This window comes from Myotis daubentonii, chromosome 18 (genome assembly GCF_963259705.1).
Source record: "Myotis daubentonii chromosome 18, mMyoDau2.1, whole genome shotgun sequence".
NCBI classification, from domain to species: Eukaryota; Metazoa; Chordata; class Mammalia; order Chiroptera; family Vespertilionidae; genus Myotis; species Myotis daubentonii.
The window spans coordinates 33,146,335-33,169,036 of NC_081857.1; the positions used below are offsets into that span (position 1 = coordinate 33,146,335).

At 42.5% G+C, this 22,702-nt stretch overlaps 1 protein-coding gene across 5 annotated transcripts in view; it reads right to left on the reverse strand.

The window, feature by feature from the left end:
- Positions 1 to 819: 819 nt before the first annotated feature.
- The window catches only part of WARS2 (tryptophanyl tRNA synthetase 2, mitochondrial), a 67,134-nt gene continuing 45,251 nt past the window's right edge, over positions 820 to 22,702 (reverse strand). For all 5 annotated transcript variants that reach the window (XM_059674067.1, XM_059674069.1, XM_059674070.1 and 2 more), the window contains 4 exons: positions 21,903 to 21,983; positions 18,537 to 18,622; positions 4,591 to 4,709; positions 820 to 2,810 (listed from right to left, as the gene is read on the reverse strand). In XM_059674067.1, the coding sequence (XP_059530050.1) occupies positions 2,362 to 2,810; positions 4,591 to 4,709; positions 18,537 to 18,622; positions 21,903 to 21,983 (735 nt within the window). In that variant the 3' untranslated portion in view covers positions 820 to 2,361. The remainder of the gene's footprint in view (positions 2,811 to 4,590; positions 4,710 to 18,536; positions 18,623 to 21,902; positions 21,984 to 22,702) is intronic.

Here is a 22,702-nt window from a genome sequence, read left to right on the forward strand (position 1 = left end):
CCAGGGGGCTCTGGATTGGATGACCTGATTCTACCTCTCAGAGGCTGAACTGTCTTAGGCAACCTACTCAACTGCCTGTGCCTCAGTTTCAATGTGTAATATATCAGTATCGCTTTATTGGGTTAGGAGGAAACGAGAGAATACACATAAATAAGAGAAAACAGTGGTCTGCAAAGTTTCATGGTTTGCATGCATCAGAATCGTCCAGAAGGCTGCTAAAACAGAGGTTGCTATGTGTATCCCCAAAGTTTTGATTTCAGTAAGTGAGGGCCAGAGAATGTGCATTCTGAATGAGTCCCCAGGTGGGACTCATGCTGCTGCTCTGGGGACCTCGGAAAAGGGAGTTTAGAATAGAGAGAAGAAAATCAATAACCAGTCATAAAAACATAATTATTGTTTTGACTCTCTACTGTTTTCTGTCTGTCTCCCCCCCACTTTTTTTTTTAATCATATTCACTCTGTAACTCGGGAAAAATTATAAGATGTTTAGTGTAATGGCTGACACGTAGTGAGAGCTCAGTGGTATCTGTTTCATGATCAACATCTGCATGGTGTGCATCAAACCAACCAACAAACCCCATACTTCATTATTGGGCATGTCTCAGTCATTACAGGCTGACTTTGGACTTGAGCCCTTGGTCACTTTCAAAGAGTAACAGCAGGATGCTCACAAGCCGACCTCACCTGTGCAGGGTTTTGCTCCTCGGAAGTCATCACAAATCGTCTGGTTTCTCTCCTCTGAGATGCCTTCCATGGTGCCTGTAGTTCTGTGGACAAAAGGTGTTGCAGGGGGTAAAGAAACACAGAGAGACAAGCAAATAGACCATTGGTTTGATAGATCCAACTTTAATGTCTTTTTCCAGTATTCATAATAGGGCTCATCTGAAAGGAAAAATAAAACAGCCTTGGAAGAAATATGCCCAAAGAGACTCCTCTAGAATCATTGATACCCCATTCCAAGAAAGGATCCAAAAAGGGGTCTTTTACTTTGGATTCTGGGATGCGGTGTTTTGTGATTTATATCTGTTAATACAAGGACCTTTTTACATTCCTCTCTTAAGAAACATGAGTAAAAAGTCTTTGCCCAACATACTAGTCTTTTGTGTATAAATGACAATCATTATACTCATTGGCAAAAAATGATAAGCAATTTCTGTTACAAAATCAATCTTGCTAACAGACCCTGGCAAGTCAGGATTACCCTTCCCATTTTCAGGGGTGGGAAATGGGAGTGCAGGTTTCAGAGTGACTTGTTATTACTTAGAGAGATGAGGTAGAAGAACATGGGAGGTTTCTACTCACACTTCTCCGGCCTCCCAGCTGTTGTTGTCTGGCAGGGTCTACTTGGAAGTGCCTCTGCAATAAGTACAGGGGACCTGCCTGGGGACTAGAGGAGCAAATGTGACCAAGGCTGGTAGAAACCAGATTGAAAGCCGGCATTGGTTGAGTTACTGATAGAAACAGTCTCGTAGTACAGGTCTTATATTTCCAGGACCCACCTTCAAAAGGTTGGAGGCTCATGTAAGGAGCAAAGGTTTCCATCTTGGATTTGCTTCTCACTTCCTGAGAGATACTGTTTGAGCCAACTGTGTCCTCTGTGTCTCCCTTCCCTCTATGTAAAATGGCAATTCCTCTCCTATGTATTTCACAGGGGGTTGGAAGTACCTACTAGGAACATCATCTAGGGTCTGGGTTCTTGAACAATAAATATATCAAGTTGAAATAACACAGTCTTTTAAAAAGATTATATGAATCTCTGAATTTAAAACAAAAACACACAAAAAAATACTTGCCAAAACAATCAGTATAATCTCTTGGGAAACAAGTTAAGCAGCTTAAATGCTTTAAATCAGGCACCATCTCAGTGACAAATGAACTATATTAATCAACTTATTTTTATGAGATTCAAATACAAGTTGGTCCCAATGGCATCCCAAGGATTGTAAGTCTGAGACCTCTCCCTATTACTGTAAAAGGGTTGGGACGGATAAATTGACCGCCTATGATTGCACTTGAGAAAGACACAGATGATACCCCCTTTTGCCAAATTACCAGTCACCTCGGTCACATCTGTGTATGTAAATCAGGCTGGGAAGTGTGTGCCTCAAATATTGAGGACTCAGAAAGCTATGCCTTCTTTGCTTTTTTCTTTCCTGGCCACAGCATTTTGCTGATGGGATTTAGAATCCTGCTCTATTTGCAGGCCACAAAACATTCTTCATCAAATGAAGCCAATATCAAGTACACCAAATTAAATAGCCCCCAAACTACAATTTTCTGCTTGTCCAGGAGGAAAGCTGCCTTTCTCGGAGTGCACAGACCACAAAACAGAAGAGCCTTTCTGTGATCAGTTGAAACTTCCTATAGAAACCCCACCAGCTTCTTCACCTCCTGGCACACAGGATATGCTAATTCCTTGGCTCTTGCTGACCCCATTTGTAAAACCTTCTCTAAGTGGTCCTTGTCCATCTTCAGTTTTTCAATTTCACTCTTAATTGGAGCGAATTTCTCAATCACAGCATCTGCCACCAGCAGCTTGTAGTGAGCAGTGTCGAGGCCGGCACTCTGGCGGACCACTTCCTCCACGGGGAGCCCTGTCACGGCGGAGTGGATGGCCACCAGGTTGGAGACACCCTCGCGGTGGGCCGGGTCATAGGTGACCTCCGAGGTGAAGTCTGTCACCGCCTTGCGGAACTTCTGCACTATCTCCTCTGGGCTGTCTGTTATTCTGACGGTGGCTAGTCTGTCGGGGTCTGATTTCGACATTTTGGCAGAAGGATCACGGAGAGATTTTACTTTCTTCATCGATGCTTAGGTAAAAACACAACACACACATCCCAAACAAAACAAAACAAAGAACAAAACAATGACAACATTAAAAAAAATCGATTCCGGTCAGGGGCATGTACCTGGGTTGCGGGCATATCCCCAGTGGGAGATGTGCAGGAGGCAGCTGATCGATGATTCTCTCTCATTGATGTTTCTAGCTCTCTATCTCTCTCCCTTCCTCTCTGTAAAAAATCAATAAAATATATATTTTAAAAAAAAGTACAATAGTATTATATAAATAAAATTGCATCAATCACTGTTTTTGCTGTGCACACCATTAAAAAAAAGTGTTGTCTATTTCTTTCCTCTCCCTCTCTCTTCCCCTCTGTTTCTCTACTGGCTAATCACCCCCTACCCATAACCACTGCCCTTCCTGTCCCCAAACCAGTTTTAACAATCTGTGTGACTCCTTCCAATTCTTTACCCATGATTATATAAGTACATACGAACACACACACACACACACACGAAGTTTGCTTATTATGCTGATAGAATCAAGATGTTAAGCTGTGCTTCATAGACTAGTGTTAGTAATAAGTGCCTGTTTTATGGTTATTACAGAAGCATATAAAGTTGAAATCGGTAAAATAACAATAGGCCAAAACATTAAAATGTTATTTATTACTCAAAGAAGGTTGATTTGGGTGCGTGGGGTGCCCTGAATTTATCTGTGGGAATAACTTAGACATTTATACCCAACTTAGGTTTCGAGATTGATACTGGGTGCATGGTATACGCCTTTAAAATGCTGTCAGTTTAATAAAGATGGACAGAGCTTAGGTTTTGTGATTTCTGCCCCTGCCACAGGTTTACACAGCTACACGTATGTTGATAGAGGTGTACAGCTTCTTTCCTCAAGAAGATTCCAGCCCTAACCGGTTTGGCTCAGTGGATAGAGCGTCGGCCTGCGGACTGAAGGGTCCCAGGTTCGCGTCCGGTCAAGGGCATGTACCTTGGTTGCGGGCACATCCCCAGTCGGGGGCGTGCAGGAGGCAGCTGGTCGATGTTTCTCTCTCATCAATGTTTCTAACTTTTTATCCCTCTCCCTTCCTCTCTGTAAAAAATCAATAAAATTTATTTAAAAAAAAAAAAAAGATTTCAGACTAGCACAGCCCAGCACGTTGCAGCCAAGGTCTCGGATTCAGTAGGTGGACTGTCCATTCCACCTCAGCTGTGCATTTAAGAAGGCAGAGTGTGAGGATGATCAACACCCTCTTGTTTTATCTACATTATGACCCAGCAGTTCTCAATCTCATACCTTTTGTTTTATTGTGAATAGGGAAGTGAAGGTAAACTGGTTTTGGAAGCAGAACTCAATATAGGGCCCACGTTTGACACAGGACTTGAACACAAAGTTAGCCCTGCCAGGCCTTAGTTTCCTCATCCATAACATAGGGAAAGCTACCTGATCTACCAAATGAGGGTGTGTGTGTGTGTGTGTGTGTGTGTGTGTGTGTGTGTGTGTGTTAAATTGCATAATACTTTATACATAAAAATTATTATTTTTAGTTGTTAAAGTTTAGTGCCAAGAAAGTTCTAAGCTTTGGTCCATTATACAGACTTCTCTTTGACACATACCCTGATTACTAGACTTACCGGGGTGGCCACTTTGTAAGTTATATAAATATCTAATCACTATGTTGTATAACCTGGAATATAATGTAATATTGTATGTCGATTGTAATTCAACAATAAATTTTTTTTAAAATATGAAAGGATTATAAACAGCTCCAATTTATCAATCACATGTTTGTTACTTACTTAGAATGGACTTGGGCACCGGGAAGAACTCCCCATACTTCTTGTTAAATCCTCGTGCTAGGTCCTGAACTAGCTCCATGTGCTGGACTTGATCCTCCCCGACAGGAACGTGTGTAGACCTTTAATGGAAGACAGACAGAAGAACTCTGCAGGACGCCTGCTTACACGGAAACGATACTGCAAGCAGCTGCATTTCCTGTGCCTGTTCCACTGTGGTCACCAACCGCTCACCCACTACAGAGGGGATGCTGGGACCCGCGTCTGTCTCTGCGCACCAGACAAACGCCAAAGAGACGTCAGGCTACTCGAGTTCTCTCTTTTCCGCAGCAGAAGAACACAGCCGTCAACCACACCAGTGGGACAGGATCTCACTGGGAGGGAGGTATGGGATCTTAAATAACACAGGCTCTAAGCATAATTATATTTTAAATCCCCTCTGGTCCCTCACCCAGTCAGCACACATTATCCTGGCCTGGACCAGATGCTGCTTACTTCAGAGCTTGTGCTCACACTTGAAAGACACTCCACACCACGCCTCAAATCAAACATGGCAGACGGCTCTGCAGGCGAGAGTTTTTCTCCTGCCACACAGGGAGTGACTCAAGATCTTTTAGAAATATATCTTTTGTTTTCCAGTACATTGCAACAATCACAGGACAATTAATATGCTGCAGGGAACTTAAAATAAATGAATAAAATCAAAGTCTATCAGTACAATGTAGATGGATCTCAAAAACAATGTTGAATGGAAAAAGCAAGTTGCAGAAGAGGTAGAGAACAATGACATTTATGTAAATCTTAAAAGAACGTATGAAAATTCTATGCACCAATACATATATAAGTTAAAACATATATTCGGCCCAGCTGGCGTGGCTCAGTGGTTGAGCGTCGACCTAGGAACCAGGAGGTTAAGGATTCGATTCCTGGTCAGGGCACATGCCCCAGTTGCGGGCTTGATCCCCAGTGTGGGGCATGCAGGAGGCAGCTGATCAATGATTCTCTCTCATCATTGATGTTTCTACCTCTCTCTCCCTCTCTCTTCCTCTGTGAAATCAATGCAAATGTTTAAAAGAAAACATTGGAAGCCCCTCCACAAATCCATGATCGTAGCTGCCTCCAGAGAAGGAGGGGAAGAAGGGGCCTGAGGAAAGGAACAAAGACCTGGATCTTATCTGTAATACTTTATTTTATTAAAAAATAAAGAGATGAAACACAAATTATCAGAATACAGGGACTGTATTTGTAATTATTTTAATCCCATATGTAAAGTGTTAGATCATGGTGAATATGTCAAACAAGGGAAAAAGGAACCAGTAGAGAGAAGTCTTGATGGGGAAAGCTTTACTGAAGTATTGCCAGGGGAGAAGATGGGTGATTTGAAGACTTTAATGCTGGCTGGGGAGTTTACATTTGATAATACAGTGAATAAAGTGCTGTAGTTTCTTAATCAAGGAAGTTTAATACGCCCCCTGTGAAAGCAGCAGCTTTAAGTGAACTTGAATATTTAAATAATTATACATTTGAGAGGAAAATAACAGCTTTCAAAAGAGCCACAGCAAAGAAAATCTGCTAGAAAGCTATGGTGCTTTGTTATAGAGAGGAGAACCTCCTAGCCCAGGGTTAGTTAGTGATTCTCAAAGAACCGGCAGAGGCCTTTGATTTTCCTTGCGAGTTACTGTCCACAGGCTACTGGTCCATTTAACGGAGCTGTCTAGAGCATGAGAAAGTGAGGGAGGTTTTGACTAGCATAAAGACGAGCTTTAAGATAGTAAACTATTTGAGAACATTTTGAAAAAGTTTGAAATATCCCTCATAATTCTAATTGTTTTTATATTTGCAAATTACCTTCCAGTCCCTGTAGTCGTCTATATGTATTTTTACATAAAGCAGGCATAGTATGCATTCCACCTTTCAAGTTAACATAATGGCATTTCCCACGTTTCTATACGGTGTTCATTCATTTGAATTTTAATAGATGCATAGATTGTTCCTGTACTATAGTTATAGAACCATAAGGAACTTACATTATTTTGTTTTAAGATTCATATAGGGGGAAATTTTTATTGGAGTGGGAAAAAATTATCTTTTATAATAACTGAAAGTCACCTGGAGACAAATCTGGTGAATGAATGTTCCATACTTTCTGGTCAGAGACAAGGTATGGCTGTCAATTCCTGAAACTAATATTTGTTTGATAAAATAATTCTGAATATATTTCCAAAAGAAAAGAGCTGATATATGTTTTGAGTATTAGAATAAGCAATAGGTTTCAAAGCAACTCTCTGACACTTCTTTTGCATGGAAATCAAATAAAATTCATTCTATGTATTTTTAAAAAATCCCTGAACATTAACACATGTAGTTCCTCATATACTTGTGCAGTTGCCGTGTGTGTGTGGGTGTGTGCACACGCACCCACATGCATGTGTGAGGACATTTGAGATGCAGTAGAGCACTCATGTAGGATAACAGGCTTAGTGACTAGACTAGCACCAAATCCTGACTCTGCCACTCTTGTCTTATGTGACTGGGTAAGTCGCAGAATTTCTGTCATAGGCAACTTTCTGACTGTAAATTGGGTGTAATAACAGTTACTTACCCCACACTATTGTCATGGAGATTAAATGAAACAATGCATGTAAAGTGCTTAGCACAGTGCCTGCAACTTGGCAAGCTTTCAAATAATGGTAGTAGGTAGAGAACAGGATTCTCACATGGTGGATATGTGTTCTATTTCAGAAAGGTGCTCAGGACACACTTCCTAATGAACTAGAGGTTCAATCCTTACCTGACTGATTCCAACTTCTCTCCAGACATAGGGACAGTTTGTGAAGGGAAAAAAATCCCAGGTCATCATGCATTTTTAGCAAAGTAGATAATCAAGATCTGATGGGATATTTATTTATATATAAATTTTCACAGGAGAGCAAAAATAAAATAGAATCAACCCAGATCAATGAATTTGCTTATTTTTCTCCTTTTGTCCCCTAAATATTGACAATTCTAAAAACACAGTCTTGGCCCTCTGGTTTCCTCTCATCATTGGAGAGCATATCAACTTTCATGCGAGGATCCGCATGCCCCTTCTCTGCTGATCTCTAGGGCTCTGCTGCTAGCTCTGACAGCTCTCTGAAGGCTCAGGGCTGCATCCCTGCCTTCCTACGAGATACTGGCATTAAATAGCTCACATTCACTCCAAAACTCAACAGTGAAAAATCAACGCTCCAGGTTTGAAATGATACCAACACTGTGGTAGAAAATACCTGTCTGAGTGTTTTACCGAGAACACCCATGAAGACAGAGGAACTCTAAATAACTAAAAACTAGCATTAAGTGTTAAAACTAAGGACAGACTTTGAGAAGACTTTTCATTAATGGTGAAGATCAACAGAACTGAACTAGAAAGAGCCATTGGTTGAGCTTCTTGTCATATGTAGTTGGGGCAAATGCCCTCCTTGCTGGAAACCTACCCCAGCCGGAGATGAGGACAGACATCCCTCCACGGCAGCTAGATTGCTACTGGCCTTTTGTTTGTCATTGGCCTGACTCTTTCTTTCTACATTCAGCCGTGAAGACAGCTCTCAGAAAACAACTGTACAGGCAGTGGAGGCAGCAGGCACTGGTACGTGCTGGTCTTACCCACTCCTGTACCCCAGGACACAGAGCGTTTCCCGGCTAGGGGTGGGCAGCACTCAGGGAACATTTGCTAAATGAATAAAATAAAAAGTTAAGTGCTGAAGGCAGGCAGCAGGAGAGAACTCTATCTCAGACCAGCAGTGCTAACCTAGTTGAGCAACATAAGCCATTGGACCAAAGTGCAGCACACTGCTCTGCCTTCCTGTTGAATTCTGAGCACAGAGTTCAAATAGCGTCCAAGTAGCAGGAGGACACACGGGCCTTTTGCAGATTTTGTCTATTGGCTGACACTATTTGGATACAGTTTCCTTGTTCCAATATGGATTAAAAAAACCCAGCACACATCTGTTCTCAGCCTTTTGGCTAAGATCAAGTGTAAAAACCCAGCACATAAAAATGAAACAAATAAGCCAGTAGAAGACCCCGATCCAGAACCTATGAAAAATAATGTGGAACAAGGGAAAGGCAACGCTACCCTGGAGACTCTGAGGAAGACCAGACATTTGAAAATGGACTTTTACTAGAAACAGGTAGTTGTTTTTTGTGTTGTTTTTTTTTTAAAGAAAACTGCTTGGTAACTTCAATAGGATTCAAAAAGACATGGTTGTTTTAGGACAAGAGCAAGAAGCCATAAAAGGAGGATAACATCAGTGAGAGAAAACAACAAAATGGAGAGAAGGTGAAATGATGGAATAAAGGAAAGCCAACACGTAATCACAGAACCAGGAGCAGGAAGGATCAGAATCTAAGGACAGGTCATTATCGGTGGCCTGGGTGAGGAACGCGAAGCCTCTCGAGAACTCCGCCGGGGGAAAAGGAGCAACGGACCCACACGTGACGGGACCCACACGTGACGGGTTGGAGGACCAGCCTCTGGTCTAAGATTAGGGTCCTCCAGAGGGAGGCACCAGGACCGTCTGAACGGAAGCCATAACCTTAAAACTGGAGGGAACTCTACTAGATTAGAAACAAGGAAGCAAGCAAAACTGAGTACTAGTATGCATACTGAATGGGCTCAACAAGTTTCAGGAAAAACACCAGAGACTCACACTGCAACACAACCCAGAAAAAAAACCCAAACATAAAACCAAAAAAACCCAACTGAATTATAAAGTTAAAGAAAAAAACTGAATTATAAAGTTAAAGAAAAAAACCCCTCTATTCCACTGCCAGAAAAATAAAAAGAAAAATGAGAAAAATCAGGTTAATAATTCAACAATGAAACAATGTTTATAGGGTTGAGAGTAGAAGGTATTAAAAACCTAGCCAAGCTGCCTTTTATTGTGAACTATAATAATAATAATTATGATGATAATAAAGTAGCTAGTGGCTAGGAAACACCCCCCAGATGCTGTACACTTTGCTGAGCACTCTTAATGTATTATTATTGTCCCCAATCCCATTTTACAAAGGGAGCAAGCTAACCAGAGGGAAATTCTCAGGCATGTAGAGGACTGGAAACAATTCTGAGTCAAACCTAAGGATCCAGAACTCAGAAATGGAGATGCTGGGGTGTAAAGACAGGCTGTAAACATTAAAACATAGAATCTAAATTTTGGTCACAATTTGAGGCAGAAAATGCAATCTAAAATCAATACATTTATAACAACCTTTGTTGAAAATCCCAGGTTAGTTAACAGAATCAAAAGGAAGTGTGAGTGTAGACTGAAGATCTCAGTGTGATGAATAACCCATCTGACCACATGATGTCATTTTGTACTTGGAACGATTAAAACAAGACCCCAAATGTAATTCCTGGAAAGAGAGAAACCAATATACAAATGGACAATGGCCAGACAATACATGACGAAAAAACCATGACCCAAAACCTTGGGAGCAACCAGACCAGGAGCCAAATCACCAGCTCTGCAGCCACTGGCCTGGAACGGCTGAGACTTGGGCAATGACTGCCAACTTCCCAATTCTTTGTCTTTGCTTTGTCCAACTCAGGACCAACCAGAGAAAGTCCAAATGCTCCCCGAACGGATCCCATCCTATGCCCCGCTTCTCCTTAGCCAGCCTCCCGCTTCCCGGTGGCAACAGCCTCAAAACAGAAAACATACTTGAAGCCTCCCTTTCCTATAAAGCTTCCCACTGCCCTCCTGCTTGGAGCCTCTGAGAAACACAAGGGAGGGGGCTGAGGACTCCCGCGGCCAGCTCTGCGTGAACAGTGTCTGTGTGCCCTCATTTGGGCGGTCTTTGTTTAGTTCAAAGACAACCGCTACGAGAACGGGAAACAGAAAGCACACCTTCCAACCACTGGCGTAGATAAAAGCAAAGCAAACACAATCCAGGTAACAAAAGATAGAAAACAAGAACCACACACAGGAAAAAAAATTAAAACAAACACCAGAAAACATTTCAGTGATGTGGGAAAATATAAGACAAAAAAGCCAGGATGCCAAATTTTTTTTTTTTTTTTTTTTTTTTTTGGAAAATACATGTAACACGTATCCGTGTGAAGAAGGAGCCACAGTGGTTGGAGTGGGGACTCTGGTGTCAGGCAGCCTGCGGTCAGATTCCTGCGCTCCAGTCGGGTGTTCCTGGGCAACTTATTTAACCTCCTTCAGCCTGTTTTTTTCATTTTTAAAACTGACTAGTAATAGTTCCTGCACAAGGAGTGCTTTGAGGAGTAAAATAATGTGCGCAAAGCTCGCAGTCTGGTGCCTGGCACATAGTATGCAAACAAGAAATGTTAGCTTAAGAAACTGATTTGAAGGAAATGCACCAATATGGTAATAAAAACAAATAGCAGCAGTGATTTTTTAAATTTTTCCTAATGAATATAGAAAGAATGTTTTAACGATATTAGAATATTAAATTAACCTGTGAGAGGTTTGACTCTCCCACTACGAGACCCTAAAAATAAAATAAGCTTTTAAAAATAAGCTATAAAGTAAGCTTTTTGAGAGTCTGTCTGTCTTGCTTTTTAGTATATTTCCAATAGAGTTGCTTGGTATGTATGAGGAGCTTAATAAATACTCATTCAAAAAATGAATCATCTAAAGAGGAGGCCACTATAATCTATACAAAGTCACGATAGTCTCTACCAAGATAAAACGTATAATGCAGTCAGTTCGTGATCACTAGAGAGGATAAAAGCAGGAACTCAGAAGTCAGACTTTCTGAATTTAAATCACAGCTCCACCAGCTACAAGGCGCATCATAGCCAACCTTCTTAGCTTTTTAAAACCTGTTCCCTTTGTAAAATAGTGATCATAATAGTGCCTGCCTTATACAGTTGTTTCATTAAATGCGATAACCAAGCATAGTGCTTGATAGTAAGAGCTCAATAAACACTAGCTATTGATAAAACATATATTCATTAATACCTGACACGACGCAGGAAAAAATAGTGAAAGAAATCCCGATACTATTAGACACCTTGATATGAGGTACATGGTGACTTTTTGCAAACCATGACCACTTTCCTTATTCATAACTGCCTCACCCCATAAACGTAAATATCAACATGTAATCCCAGAGACAGGCACAAACCAGGGCAGCCATCCTGACAGGTATGGGTGCAAAACATATTTGAAATGGACCGTTTATATATCTGATTAGGTAATTCCAAAGTATAAATGGCATGCTATAGGGATTCTGAGAATTCCTTTAATTCCAGGAAAACAGGGACAGAACAATGAATGGGAAAGGCAAAATGCAGGGATGATGACAATGGATGTGGAAGTAGTTTCTCTTCTACTAAGGTCCGTCGATGAATTCAGGAAATTTTACAAAATGATGGTTCATTCTTTGTCCCTTGCTCTTGTCCACACAGCCTGGAGCAAAAAGCCACTGGCCCAGGGAGTGGTAAAAACCAAAATGCTCCTTCTTATGAGCCTCTCAGTGCCCACGACCCTGCACATGCTCCTCTCGGAGGAGTGCACCCTCCCTCTTTCCACATTTCTCTTCTCTGACTGGACGTCGCTACTCCTGTCTTGTAATTACGGTGAGGCTGACATGCAGAGGTCACCTCGCCTCTCCCAAACCAAATTAGCCAACAGGGCAGGTTAAGAAGCAATTACGGTAGCCCATAGGAAATCACAATGGACTGCAACTAACACAGAAAAAACAATTACCATAATCAATACACTTTAAGCACATCGAAATGAATATTTCCACATGTCAAAATGGTTCCAGATTCACAAAGCAACCAAACTAAACAGAAAACACATTTAGTTTTCATAATGACTCTGCATGCGTCTTTGCCTCATGCCGGACCCTCGCCTCTTTTCTTGCCATTCTGTGAGATTTTGCTTTGAAAAAAAAAAAAAAAAAAAAAAAAGAAAGAGATTTTAAAAATTTTAATTTTTTTCACCTGGTCCTATGGCCGCACTTGGCTTCTTCATCTGATTTCGGTTTGTTTGTTTCTAGTCTTTCCTCCCCTGCTCCTGCTGCTGCTTTCACCTCCTGTAATTTATCTTGGCCCTTCCTTCTCCTCCATTGAGTTTACACTTCACATTAATTCAGCCTGTCTTTGATTCTGCACACTTACGGGGCTTATTCTCTTCACATTTGCAGCTTCTCTCCTCATAGTCTTCCTTTCACTTCAAATAATTTAGTGCTGCTCTTTTAAAATTTATACCCTCCTTAACGATATCCATATTAATGCCTTCTCTTTTTCTCCACGTCCTTTTTTTTTTTTCTTACCCCGAGTGTGCTTTCTTAGACACAACATAAAACAAAAGTCTTTCATAATTTTGATTGTTATAACTTCTGTCACATAATAATGCGTCTGATCTTCTCTGGTGACTAAACCATTTTTCTTCTGCTGAGTTCCTCGTTGCGTTTACGTGTACTTGGGATCCACCCCAACCCTTTGGCAGAATTAGTGTCTAGATGAATAATCGTGGCCTACATATATCTGCTCGCAGAGATTTGTTCTCTTGGTGTGGTTTTTTCCCTACTTCTTTGGCTGTTTGTGAGTTTTCCGTGCTGTTGCCTTTAACCAGCCCAGCTGGGACAGGAGTTCGGTGCTGTTTTTTCTTTCATAGAAGATTAATTCGCCATCACTGGTAGTGTTAGATATGCGGTGATGACTCTCTAATGTAGCAATTCCTCATGGAAGACCTACGATGTGCAGGGCCTGGTGCTAGGTACTGGCAGATAGACAAGGTTTTACCGTCCAGGGAGTTAAGGCTTCCAGGAAGCAAGAGAACACGGAATGAAGCTGTACCTCCTTCTGGCTGGGCCCCCTGCAGTTTTCCTACCTCAGTGAAGGGCAACACCATCAGTCTGGGAGCACAGTCCGAAACCTGGGGTCAGCCCTGATACTCCTTCTCATTCACATCCAATCTTTATGAGGTCTTATCCACTGTACCCCCGAACACCGTGAAAGTTTGTCTACTCTCTCTGTCTTCACTGTTGCCATCAGGGTCCAAACAGGCTAGTAAAAGAACCTCTTAACAGACCCCCCCAAGCTGCTTTTGTCCCCCAATTCATTCTCTGCATTTTAATCACTCCTCTTTTAAAAGTACACATAGAGTTACTTCATTCTGTCCTTAAAATGCACCAGTAGCCTCCCATTGCTTTCAGGAGGGTGACTGGATTGTCTGTTGACATCTCAGGGCCCTTCTCTCCCTTCTATTTCTCGATTTTCAGGGGCCAGCAGCCTGAAAGCTACATTTCTCAGGGTACCTTCCAGGGGACTCTGGGTCAGTGTTGAGAGCGGGAAGGTGAAAGAGGAAGAGGAGAAATGCTTGCTTTGGCAGCTGTGGGTGGGTATGCAGACATCAGCAGACAGCTGACATGAGGTTTGGCCAGCGTTCTCCAGGATCTCAAAAAAATGTGGGACAGACTGGCCTCACAGACAAAGGACATAATTCAAGAACTAGACGTCTCCAATGCAGTTTGAGGAACTGACCATCTCAGTTGTCCTCAATGGCAGTAGTCAGACCCTCAGAGTTACAGTGACTCAGCTCTTCCCTGGAATTACCAAGCAGGACATTTCCAACCAATCGTCTTACTCTCTGCACTCTGTTTTGGGTTCTGCTTACTCACAGTTCCAGGAGGCCTCTGTTTCCTCATCGTCCCATCACCTCAGCTTTTGCTTTCACTATCTCCTTACCCTAATCCCATATTGCCCTGTTCAAATTCTGGAGGAAGAGCAAGTCATTAACCAGGTGATCACTCTTGTCTCTATTTGAGTAGGTTAGTGGTACCTCTCTCAAATTTCACTTCTTTATCTGTGAAATGGGGAGAATCCCGCTGTGCTGCGTGACAGAGCTGTTGTTGTGGAGAGAATCTGAATAGGCCATGTGTGTGCAGCAGCTAGTATGGTGCCAGGCAAATAGTGCTCACCACACGTTAATTCCTTCCTCCCCTTTCTCTCATGCCCAAGCGCAGTGCCTTTTTCTGAATTCATGGCATTACAGGTACTAACAAATATTTGCTGTATATTAATAAAAATTATGTGTGTATATGTAGAGAGGGAGAGAAAGAGAGAAATATTCACTTAACATATAGCCAGCTATTTGAAATTAATCAGAAATATAATGCAGATGCAAACTAAAAATTATGAACACTTGCTACTTTTGAGTATTTTGCCTCTCTTCAAATATCTGCTACTTTATTATACTTAAGACCAGAGGCCCGGTGCATGAAAATTCATGCACTTGAGGGGGGTCCCTCAGCCGGGCCTGCTCCCTCTCACAGTCCAGGAGCCCTCAGAGGTGGGAGGTGACCTGGCGATCAGGGGAAGGTGATGCCCCATCACACCTCTGCTGCTGCCACTGCCGGCAGCACAAGCCTCAGCTGGCCCTGGTTACTTGAGCCTCAGGTGGCCCTAGGCAGCTGGGCAGCCACCATCTGAGGCTTGCCTGCGCCTCGGGCTGGCCCGAGGGGTACTGGGGGACTCCAGAGGCAGGCGGGCAGAGCAGCTGGACCCGCCTGAGGGCAGGCCCGGCCTTGGACGCACCTGCCACCCCAGCAGGGCTGAGGGGACTGGGTGCCGCCATCTTTGAGGGTGTGGCAGTCAATTAGCATATTCCCTCCTTATTGGCTGTGGGCACTGCCATCTTGGAGGTGGGGCAGTCAATTAGCATATTCCCTCCTTATTGGCTGTGGGCACCACCATCTTTGAGGGCGGGGCAGTCAATTAGCATATTCTCTCCTTATTGGCTGTGGGCACCGCCATCTTTGAGGATGGGGCAGTCAATTTGCATATTTCCTCCTTGTTGGCTGTGGGTGCCACCATCTTTGCAACAGCATGAGGGGCAATTAGCATATTCCCTCTTTATTAGATAGGATGGTCACACTTAAGATGGTCTCAGCTGTCCATCAATAGATTCCTTTCTGCCAACACAATTATATCAACCTGCCATACATTCATCCGAAAGGCTCCTCTTCCATTCCCTATGCAGACCAGGGACCAGACACCACACATTCTGATGCTGATTTTGACAAAAGCAAACACTAACTCTTTGCTTGCCCTGCATGAGAATTTTAGGAAGAGGGCACATATGGAAGATTTGCTGGTAGGAGACAATACAAATGTTTCATCTATCTATCTACCTATCTACCTTTGTTTTTGGTATCTGTCTACATTTATAATTTAAATATTCACACACATTCTGGCTATGACTTTCTTTTTCAAAATGCAGCAATATCTGAACCAAAACTAAACAAAATCCAACCAAAAATAGTCCAAGTGCTTGAGCTCTGTTACAGAGAAAACAATGGTACAGGCTAAAAATCAGACTTAGGTTTGAGTCCTGCCTCTGCTATTCATTACCAAGCAATTGGGAAGAAATTATATATTATATATTTATTGACATGTAAATATCTATATATATATAAAAGGCTAAGTGACCGTCTGACCGGCCAGTAGGTCTGATGCACACTGACCACCAGGGGGCAGATGCTCAATGCAGGAGCTGCTAAGCTGCGGTGACTTGGCAGCAGCGGTTCTTAGGTGATGCACCCAGAACCAGAGAGGAGGGAGCCCGATTCTGGGGCGCGTCACCTGAGAACCACCCTCTCGCAATCCAGGACCCCTCAGGGGATGTTGGAGAGCCGGTTTCGGCCTGATCCCTGCAGCCCAGGCCAAGGGACCCCACCTGCCAGAGGGACCCCGCTCACTCTGCAGATGACCTTCAAGCCACTGCGCCATCCCAGGTGTGGCCGGTGAGGGAGGGACCGTGGGAAGTTGGCCTGTCTCACCCAGTCCCACCCTGCTGGCCACCTTCTAATTAATTTCCTTTCAATGTGCACGAATCGGTGCACTGGGGCACTAGTAATATATAAAATGAAATATGTAAATAGAAATATATATGACATCTGTATTTATAATATATAAAAACTAGAGGCCGGGTGCATGAAATTCATGCACAGGTAGGTTCCCTAGACCTGGCCAACAATCAGGACCTATCGGGGCCTTCCGGCTGCCAGCTGGGGCCTTCTTTCCCCGGTTGCCAGCTGCCAGCTGGGGCCTTCCTTTGTTTTGCGCCACCCCCCTGGTAGTCAGTGCATGTCATAGCAAGCGATTGAACTCCTGGTCTCCCAGTTGAACTCCAGAGGGGACACTTTGCACATTAGCCTTTAATATATATAGATATTTTTTATATATTTATATGTATAAACATATACAGATTTGAGGATCTTAAGGAGCTATTTTTGCCAATTTCAGCCGTTCCAAATGTTGCTCTTGTACTCCTAAACTGTTTGCATTGACTATGTACTACAGGATTCAATTCATACAGAATTTGTTTAATAACCTCTGAACTATGTCCCATTAACCCACTTTGTAGATGATAAAAACTGTAGTGTTTTCTCATTCTGCCCTTTGCATTTTGGGCAATTGATAAAAATAGATCCATCATCACTTCAGCATACATGCTCTTGGATTGTTCTGGTTGCTCACTGGTGATCCTGTCTCCTGACATGATTGCTAGAAGGACGGTCAGCACTGGCCTCGGGAAGCCAGAATCATGCGCTGAGCTTCCACTGTCCTCTGACTGGCTGCATGGCTTTGGGAAAATTGTTGAACCTCATTGGGCCACATGTAAAGCAAGGGAATTGAAGAAGGGGTTGTCTAAAGTTCTTTCCCACGCTGTGGGCCATGGTATCGCAAGGAGGGCAATCCTTCCTGGTAAACTTTACTCCTTTTCACAGCTTTGAACTCAGAGGACTGTCCCATTACAGCTCTTGGACGATTAAGGAAACCCACCATGCTCATGTGCTCCCATATCCTGGTGCCAAGAAATCTCAGCCCATTGCTCTAGAAACAAGTAGCCCTTGAAAATTAAATTAGATATAAGACTGTCATCATCAAAAACATACCCATCATTGATCATAATTGAGCTCCCAGTCACTGCACTGCCTGGCCCATCGTTCATGTTAATCTTTTAATAATCCTGTGCAGGGTGATCATTATTCCTATTTTACAGATAAGAAATGAAGGTCTTTTACAAGTAGAAACAAGTAGCCCTTACAAATGAAATTATCAGATCTTTATTAGTCTCTCACTTGCTATTCCTGGGGAAAAGTATCCTAGACTTCCAAAAGTCACTTATAATAAATAATAAATGCTACCAGAAGCCCAGCACTCAAGTCAATACAACAAAGGCACACAATACACACACACACACACACATACACACACACACACACACACACACACACTCTAGAGGCCCAGTGCATGAAATTCGTGCACGGGTAGGGTCCCTAGGCCTGGCCGGCAATCAGGGCCGATCAGGGTCTTCTGGCTGCTGGCAAGGCCCTTCCTTTGTTCTGCGCCACCCTCTGGTGGTCAGCACATGTCATAGCGAGTGACTGAACTCCTGGTCAAACTCCCAAGGGGACACTTTGCATATTAGCCTTTTATATATATAGATATGTGTGTAATATATATACATATATATATATATATTACACACATATCTGTCTATCTATATATATACATACACACACACACATATATACATACACACACACACACACACACATATATATGTATGTATGTAAATCAGAATTAAATAGCCTGCATGTAATACTGGACATTCCTTATCTATAAAGCTAAGCAGCTGCTCTCTGGCTGTTTCCATCATAACTGCGCAAGGCACACATACTGTCATCTCCATGCTATTACCACACTTACAGGCAAAGGAGTCTAGTTCTCCTAGGGAAGATACTAAATTATGGAACATCCATCCATAATTTAGTATCTGTTACTAGAGAATAGATGAACTAATTCACATGTCTGATCCTTTCTATGTCCCCTTTCCCTGTGAACCAAATATATCTGGGACAGGATAAAACACCCTCTTACGCATGCGTATGTGTAAGACGGGGTGAACTCCGCTCCTTACTTGTACAGCAGGACGTCGGCTGCCTGGAGCACCGGGTACGTGAGCAGGCCCACGGTTCCATCGTGCTTCTGCTTGGCACTCTTTGCCTGTGGTGGTGAAAAGAGGAGGGAAAGAAATCTGACATGAACCTAATTATACTGTAAACTAAGAAATCTTTAAAGCAAGCAAAGAGCAATCTAAAGGTGCCTGCAATGACATTACATCTCAGTTCCTTCTAGCAACTCTAGCCATCTTCTGGTGGCTTGTCTTCATGCCCCAGGCTTAGGCAGGAACGAGGTGAGTCCTCTCCACCACTGCCACTATTTCCCATCCATTTTATTAAAGTAAGGGCATAAGAGTTTTCAAGGTTCCAAATCAGATAATTCCTGATTTCACAGGCAAGGGCAGAAAATGTCATGAAATTAAATGCCTATAAACTAACATGAGTTAACATCAAATGTCTATTATTTATCTGGGGAAACCTCCCCAAAAGTCTCACACTGTGCTGTTAACAAAACTGGACTGTTTCCTTAAAATTACATTTAAGTCTGGCTGGTATTGCCCAGTGGTTGAGTGTCAACCTATGAACCAGGAGGTCACAGTTAGATTCCTAGTCAGGTCACATGCCTGGGTTGCAGGCTCAATCCCCAGTAGGGGGGGCATGCAGGAGGCAGCCAATCAGTGATTCTCTCTCATAATTGATGTTTCTATCTCCTTCTCCCTTTCTCTCTAAAATCAATTTTAAAATATCGCATTTAAGGAAACAACTACAAAGGAAATCATGGCATTTAAAAAAGGAAATGAAGAGAAATTTTAATCTCCCAGTCCTAATTACCTGTATTGATCTTTAGGTGCTACAGCAGTGAGAGTAAAGTGATTCCAATGAACAGGACAAATTGCATAGACCAGACTATTTCCTTAATGGGGAAGCTGATGGAAACACCAGAGGTGACATCAGAAATATTTAATAACTGGTGAGCAATGGGTGCCAGCTATAAATTACTAGTGTGTACCCACTGAATATGAGCCCTAGTGATACCAGCTCCCTCCTGCGGCTAAATAGTGCTGATGGGTAACTTGGTTCTCTGAGTAAGGCTACTTATTAGCAGGGAATACTGTGGTGTAGTTCACTGGCAATTGCATATCATTACATGTAAAATGATAATTAGGTATTTTGGTGTGTAGATAAATCTCATTTGATTAGTTAATAATAACCACTTCTCAGAGGTCCTATTATTTCTGAATAAATTGAACAACTTAAATGCATGGACTAGCATGATCCCAAGGACCAAGCTCGACAAGGCCCACAACTCGGGCTTCCCCCACCAACGTGCGGACACACTCCTTGAGTCAGGGTCTGAAAGGCAAAAGCTTCTCACTCATAATTCAGTTACCAACTTAACTGTTCTGGTTATTACCAGGAGTTTCTTGTTTATAGCAACTAATGTTATATAGGCCACTCAAAGGAAATGTGAAAGTTTGAACTTCAGTGCATCTCCTTCTTACAAAGTCCATGATAAATGCCAGTTGGCAATGATCACTGGGTAAAGATAATGAAAGTTTAATTTGGAAATGAGCAAATGGGAAAAGAACTCAGTTGTTTAAAATTGCCACTGCATTAGATTTATAGTCTTTTAATATTTGAATACTGAACCTTGAAATTACAAAGAAAAGGGAAAGATGTGGAGAGCACTAACATTTTATTGCGTGTCTATTATCAACCCCAGATGCCTTACATCTGTATTATCTCATTAATCCTCCAAGTAACCCTGACCTCAGCAGCCCTGAGCCCACCTTTTTACCCTATGGTCCCACCCCTCACTGCGCCAATCAAAACCAAGGTAGGAGCTCTTAGATCCGGCCACAGCACTGGAACCTTTCCTCTTTGTCTTTCACACTGCCTATCTATCTATCTATCTATCTACCTACCTACTTACCTATCTATCTATTATTGATTTTAGAGAGGAAGGGAGAGGGAGTGAGAGATAGAAGCAGCAATGATGAGAATCATTGATCAGCTGCTTCCTGCATGCCCCCTACTGGAGACTGAGTCTGCAACCAGGGCATGTGCCCTGAACCAGGAATTGAACCGTGACCTCCTGGTTCATAGGTTGGCGCTCAACCACTGAGCCACGCTGGTGGGCTCTTTCACACTTTCTGATTACTTGTTTAATTGCCTTTTCTCGAACAAACTACAAGCCTCATGAAAGGGGCTGTTTCCACCTGCCTTATTGACTGCTGTGGCTCTAGCACCTAGCGTGGCAGGAGACTTGCAGGAGCATCACAAATATTTGTTCACGAAGAGATGACCACCGAAGGCAGTAATATGCTCTAGGTGAAGGCTGGCACTTGAAATCCATGTTTTCCCCACAAACCAGGAATTGCAGGCTTGTGGGAAAGCTTCTCCAGGATATCAACAGAGCATTCACTTGTGATGTGTTACCAGGAGGCCCTTAGACACTATTGTAAAGTAGGGACATTTCCCATGAAATTAGTATTCAGTTCTTATAAAGAGGATTTCAGCATTCCATTGAGTGCTAGACGACTTATATCAACTGGGAAAAGCCTGGCCTAAAACCAAAGCATTACACAATCTTGTTGGTAACTCTTGTCAGGTAATGATGCTGCAGCATTATCAACATCTTCCCTAAGCTCCGTCACTTTTAAGCTCTGTCTGCTTATCTCTGCAGCGGATGCAGAGGCTGCTGAACCATCTTGCTGGAGAGCAGCTTGAAACTGGAATTAGCCTTGACAGAGTCAGTGGCTATCTGCCCTTGGGTTATCCAATTGCAAAAATAAATGGAAGTAAAGTACTATGAATTATCCAATTTACCTTTCTTAGTTGAACTTCTAAGAAAAAGTACAGCCTTAGTTTATCTGTGGGTTTGAACTGCTGCCTGGACTCAACTTGTTTAAATATTAAATAAAATAGGCTGTCTCTTCCCCCCACAATAGAAACATTCTTGCCTCACTGCCAGGTAATTCCAGTGCCAACGGGATAACTTCAGAATCTCATAATCCAGAAATTTTGATTGTTGAGTACAATGTGGTAGCTTCAAGGTCATTACCAAGTCTATCCAAAGGGCCCTTGATTCAGCCATACACAGATAAAATCAAGTATATTGGATATTTTGATCCAGTTTTTAAGTTGGAAGGAATCTTAGGGAACCCTTTTCATTTCCATTTAATACCCTGAGGCACAGAGTTTAAACATAGCTTTTCTAGTCACTAGTGAGTAGCAGACCAGGAAGGCAGTCAACTTGGGATTCCCAGAGCCAACCACAGAAATAAGCGGGGGGCGGGAGGTGGGGTGGGGCAGGGTGGGGGATAGTTTTAATTCGGACCCTGAACTCCTTTCTGTTTGTTAATCAGATTACTGGCATTTACCTTCCACTGGTGTAAATGTTGTAATCGGGGTAGTCTGACCATGCAGGTAAGGATCCAACTTAATTGTGTGTGTTCAGCCACCTAAAGAGATAAAATAGAACATTAACAAAGGTGGTCAGTACTTTCTTACATACATGACAAAACTAAACAAACGGCGGGTGTCACCTTAAATGGCTGAAAATACCCCAAATCAAGGTAATTTTAAAAAAGGACGGGTGAAGGGGACTTGCACAGAATTTTAGGTGAAGGAGAATCTTCAAAACCAAACAATATGATTGCTAGTATAGTGTTTAAATCCTCTTTACAACATCCCTAGAAAGACTGTTTTGAGGGCATTTCATTAAGTCTTGAGACATCTGTTCCATCTTTAAAAAGCCAATGTTATTAAGACACACACACACACACACACACACACACAGGTTCAAGTCCAGTAGAAATAAAGTCTAAATATATGAAAGCATCCTGGCTGGTGTTGCTCAGTGGGTTGAGCATCATCCCATGCACCAAAAGGTCACCAGTTCCATTCCCTATCAGGGCACATGCACAGGTTGTGGGCTCGATCCCCAGTAGGGGGCATGCAGGAGGCAGCTGATCAATGTTTCTCTGTCTCTCTTTCCCTCTCCCTATCTCTAAAATTAATAAAAACATATTTTTTAAAAATAAAATAAATATATGAAAGCAGCTATGATACCTTACATGTAAATGGTAGAGAAAGGTACTGGACTTAAAAGATTGATCCTTTAGACCTAGAACAATTTGAAATTTCGTAATCACTTTATCATTCCAAACTATAGTTTTTA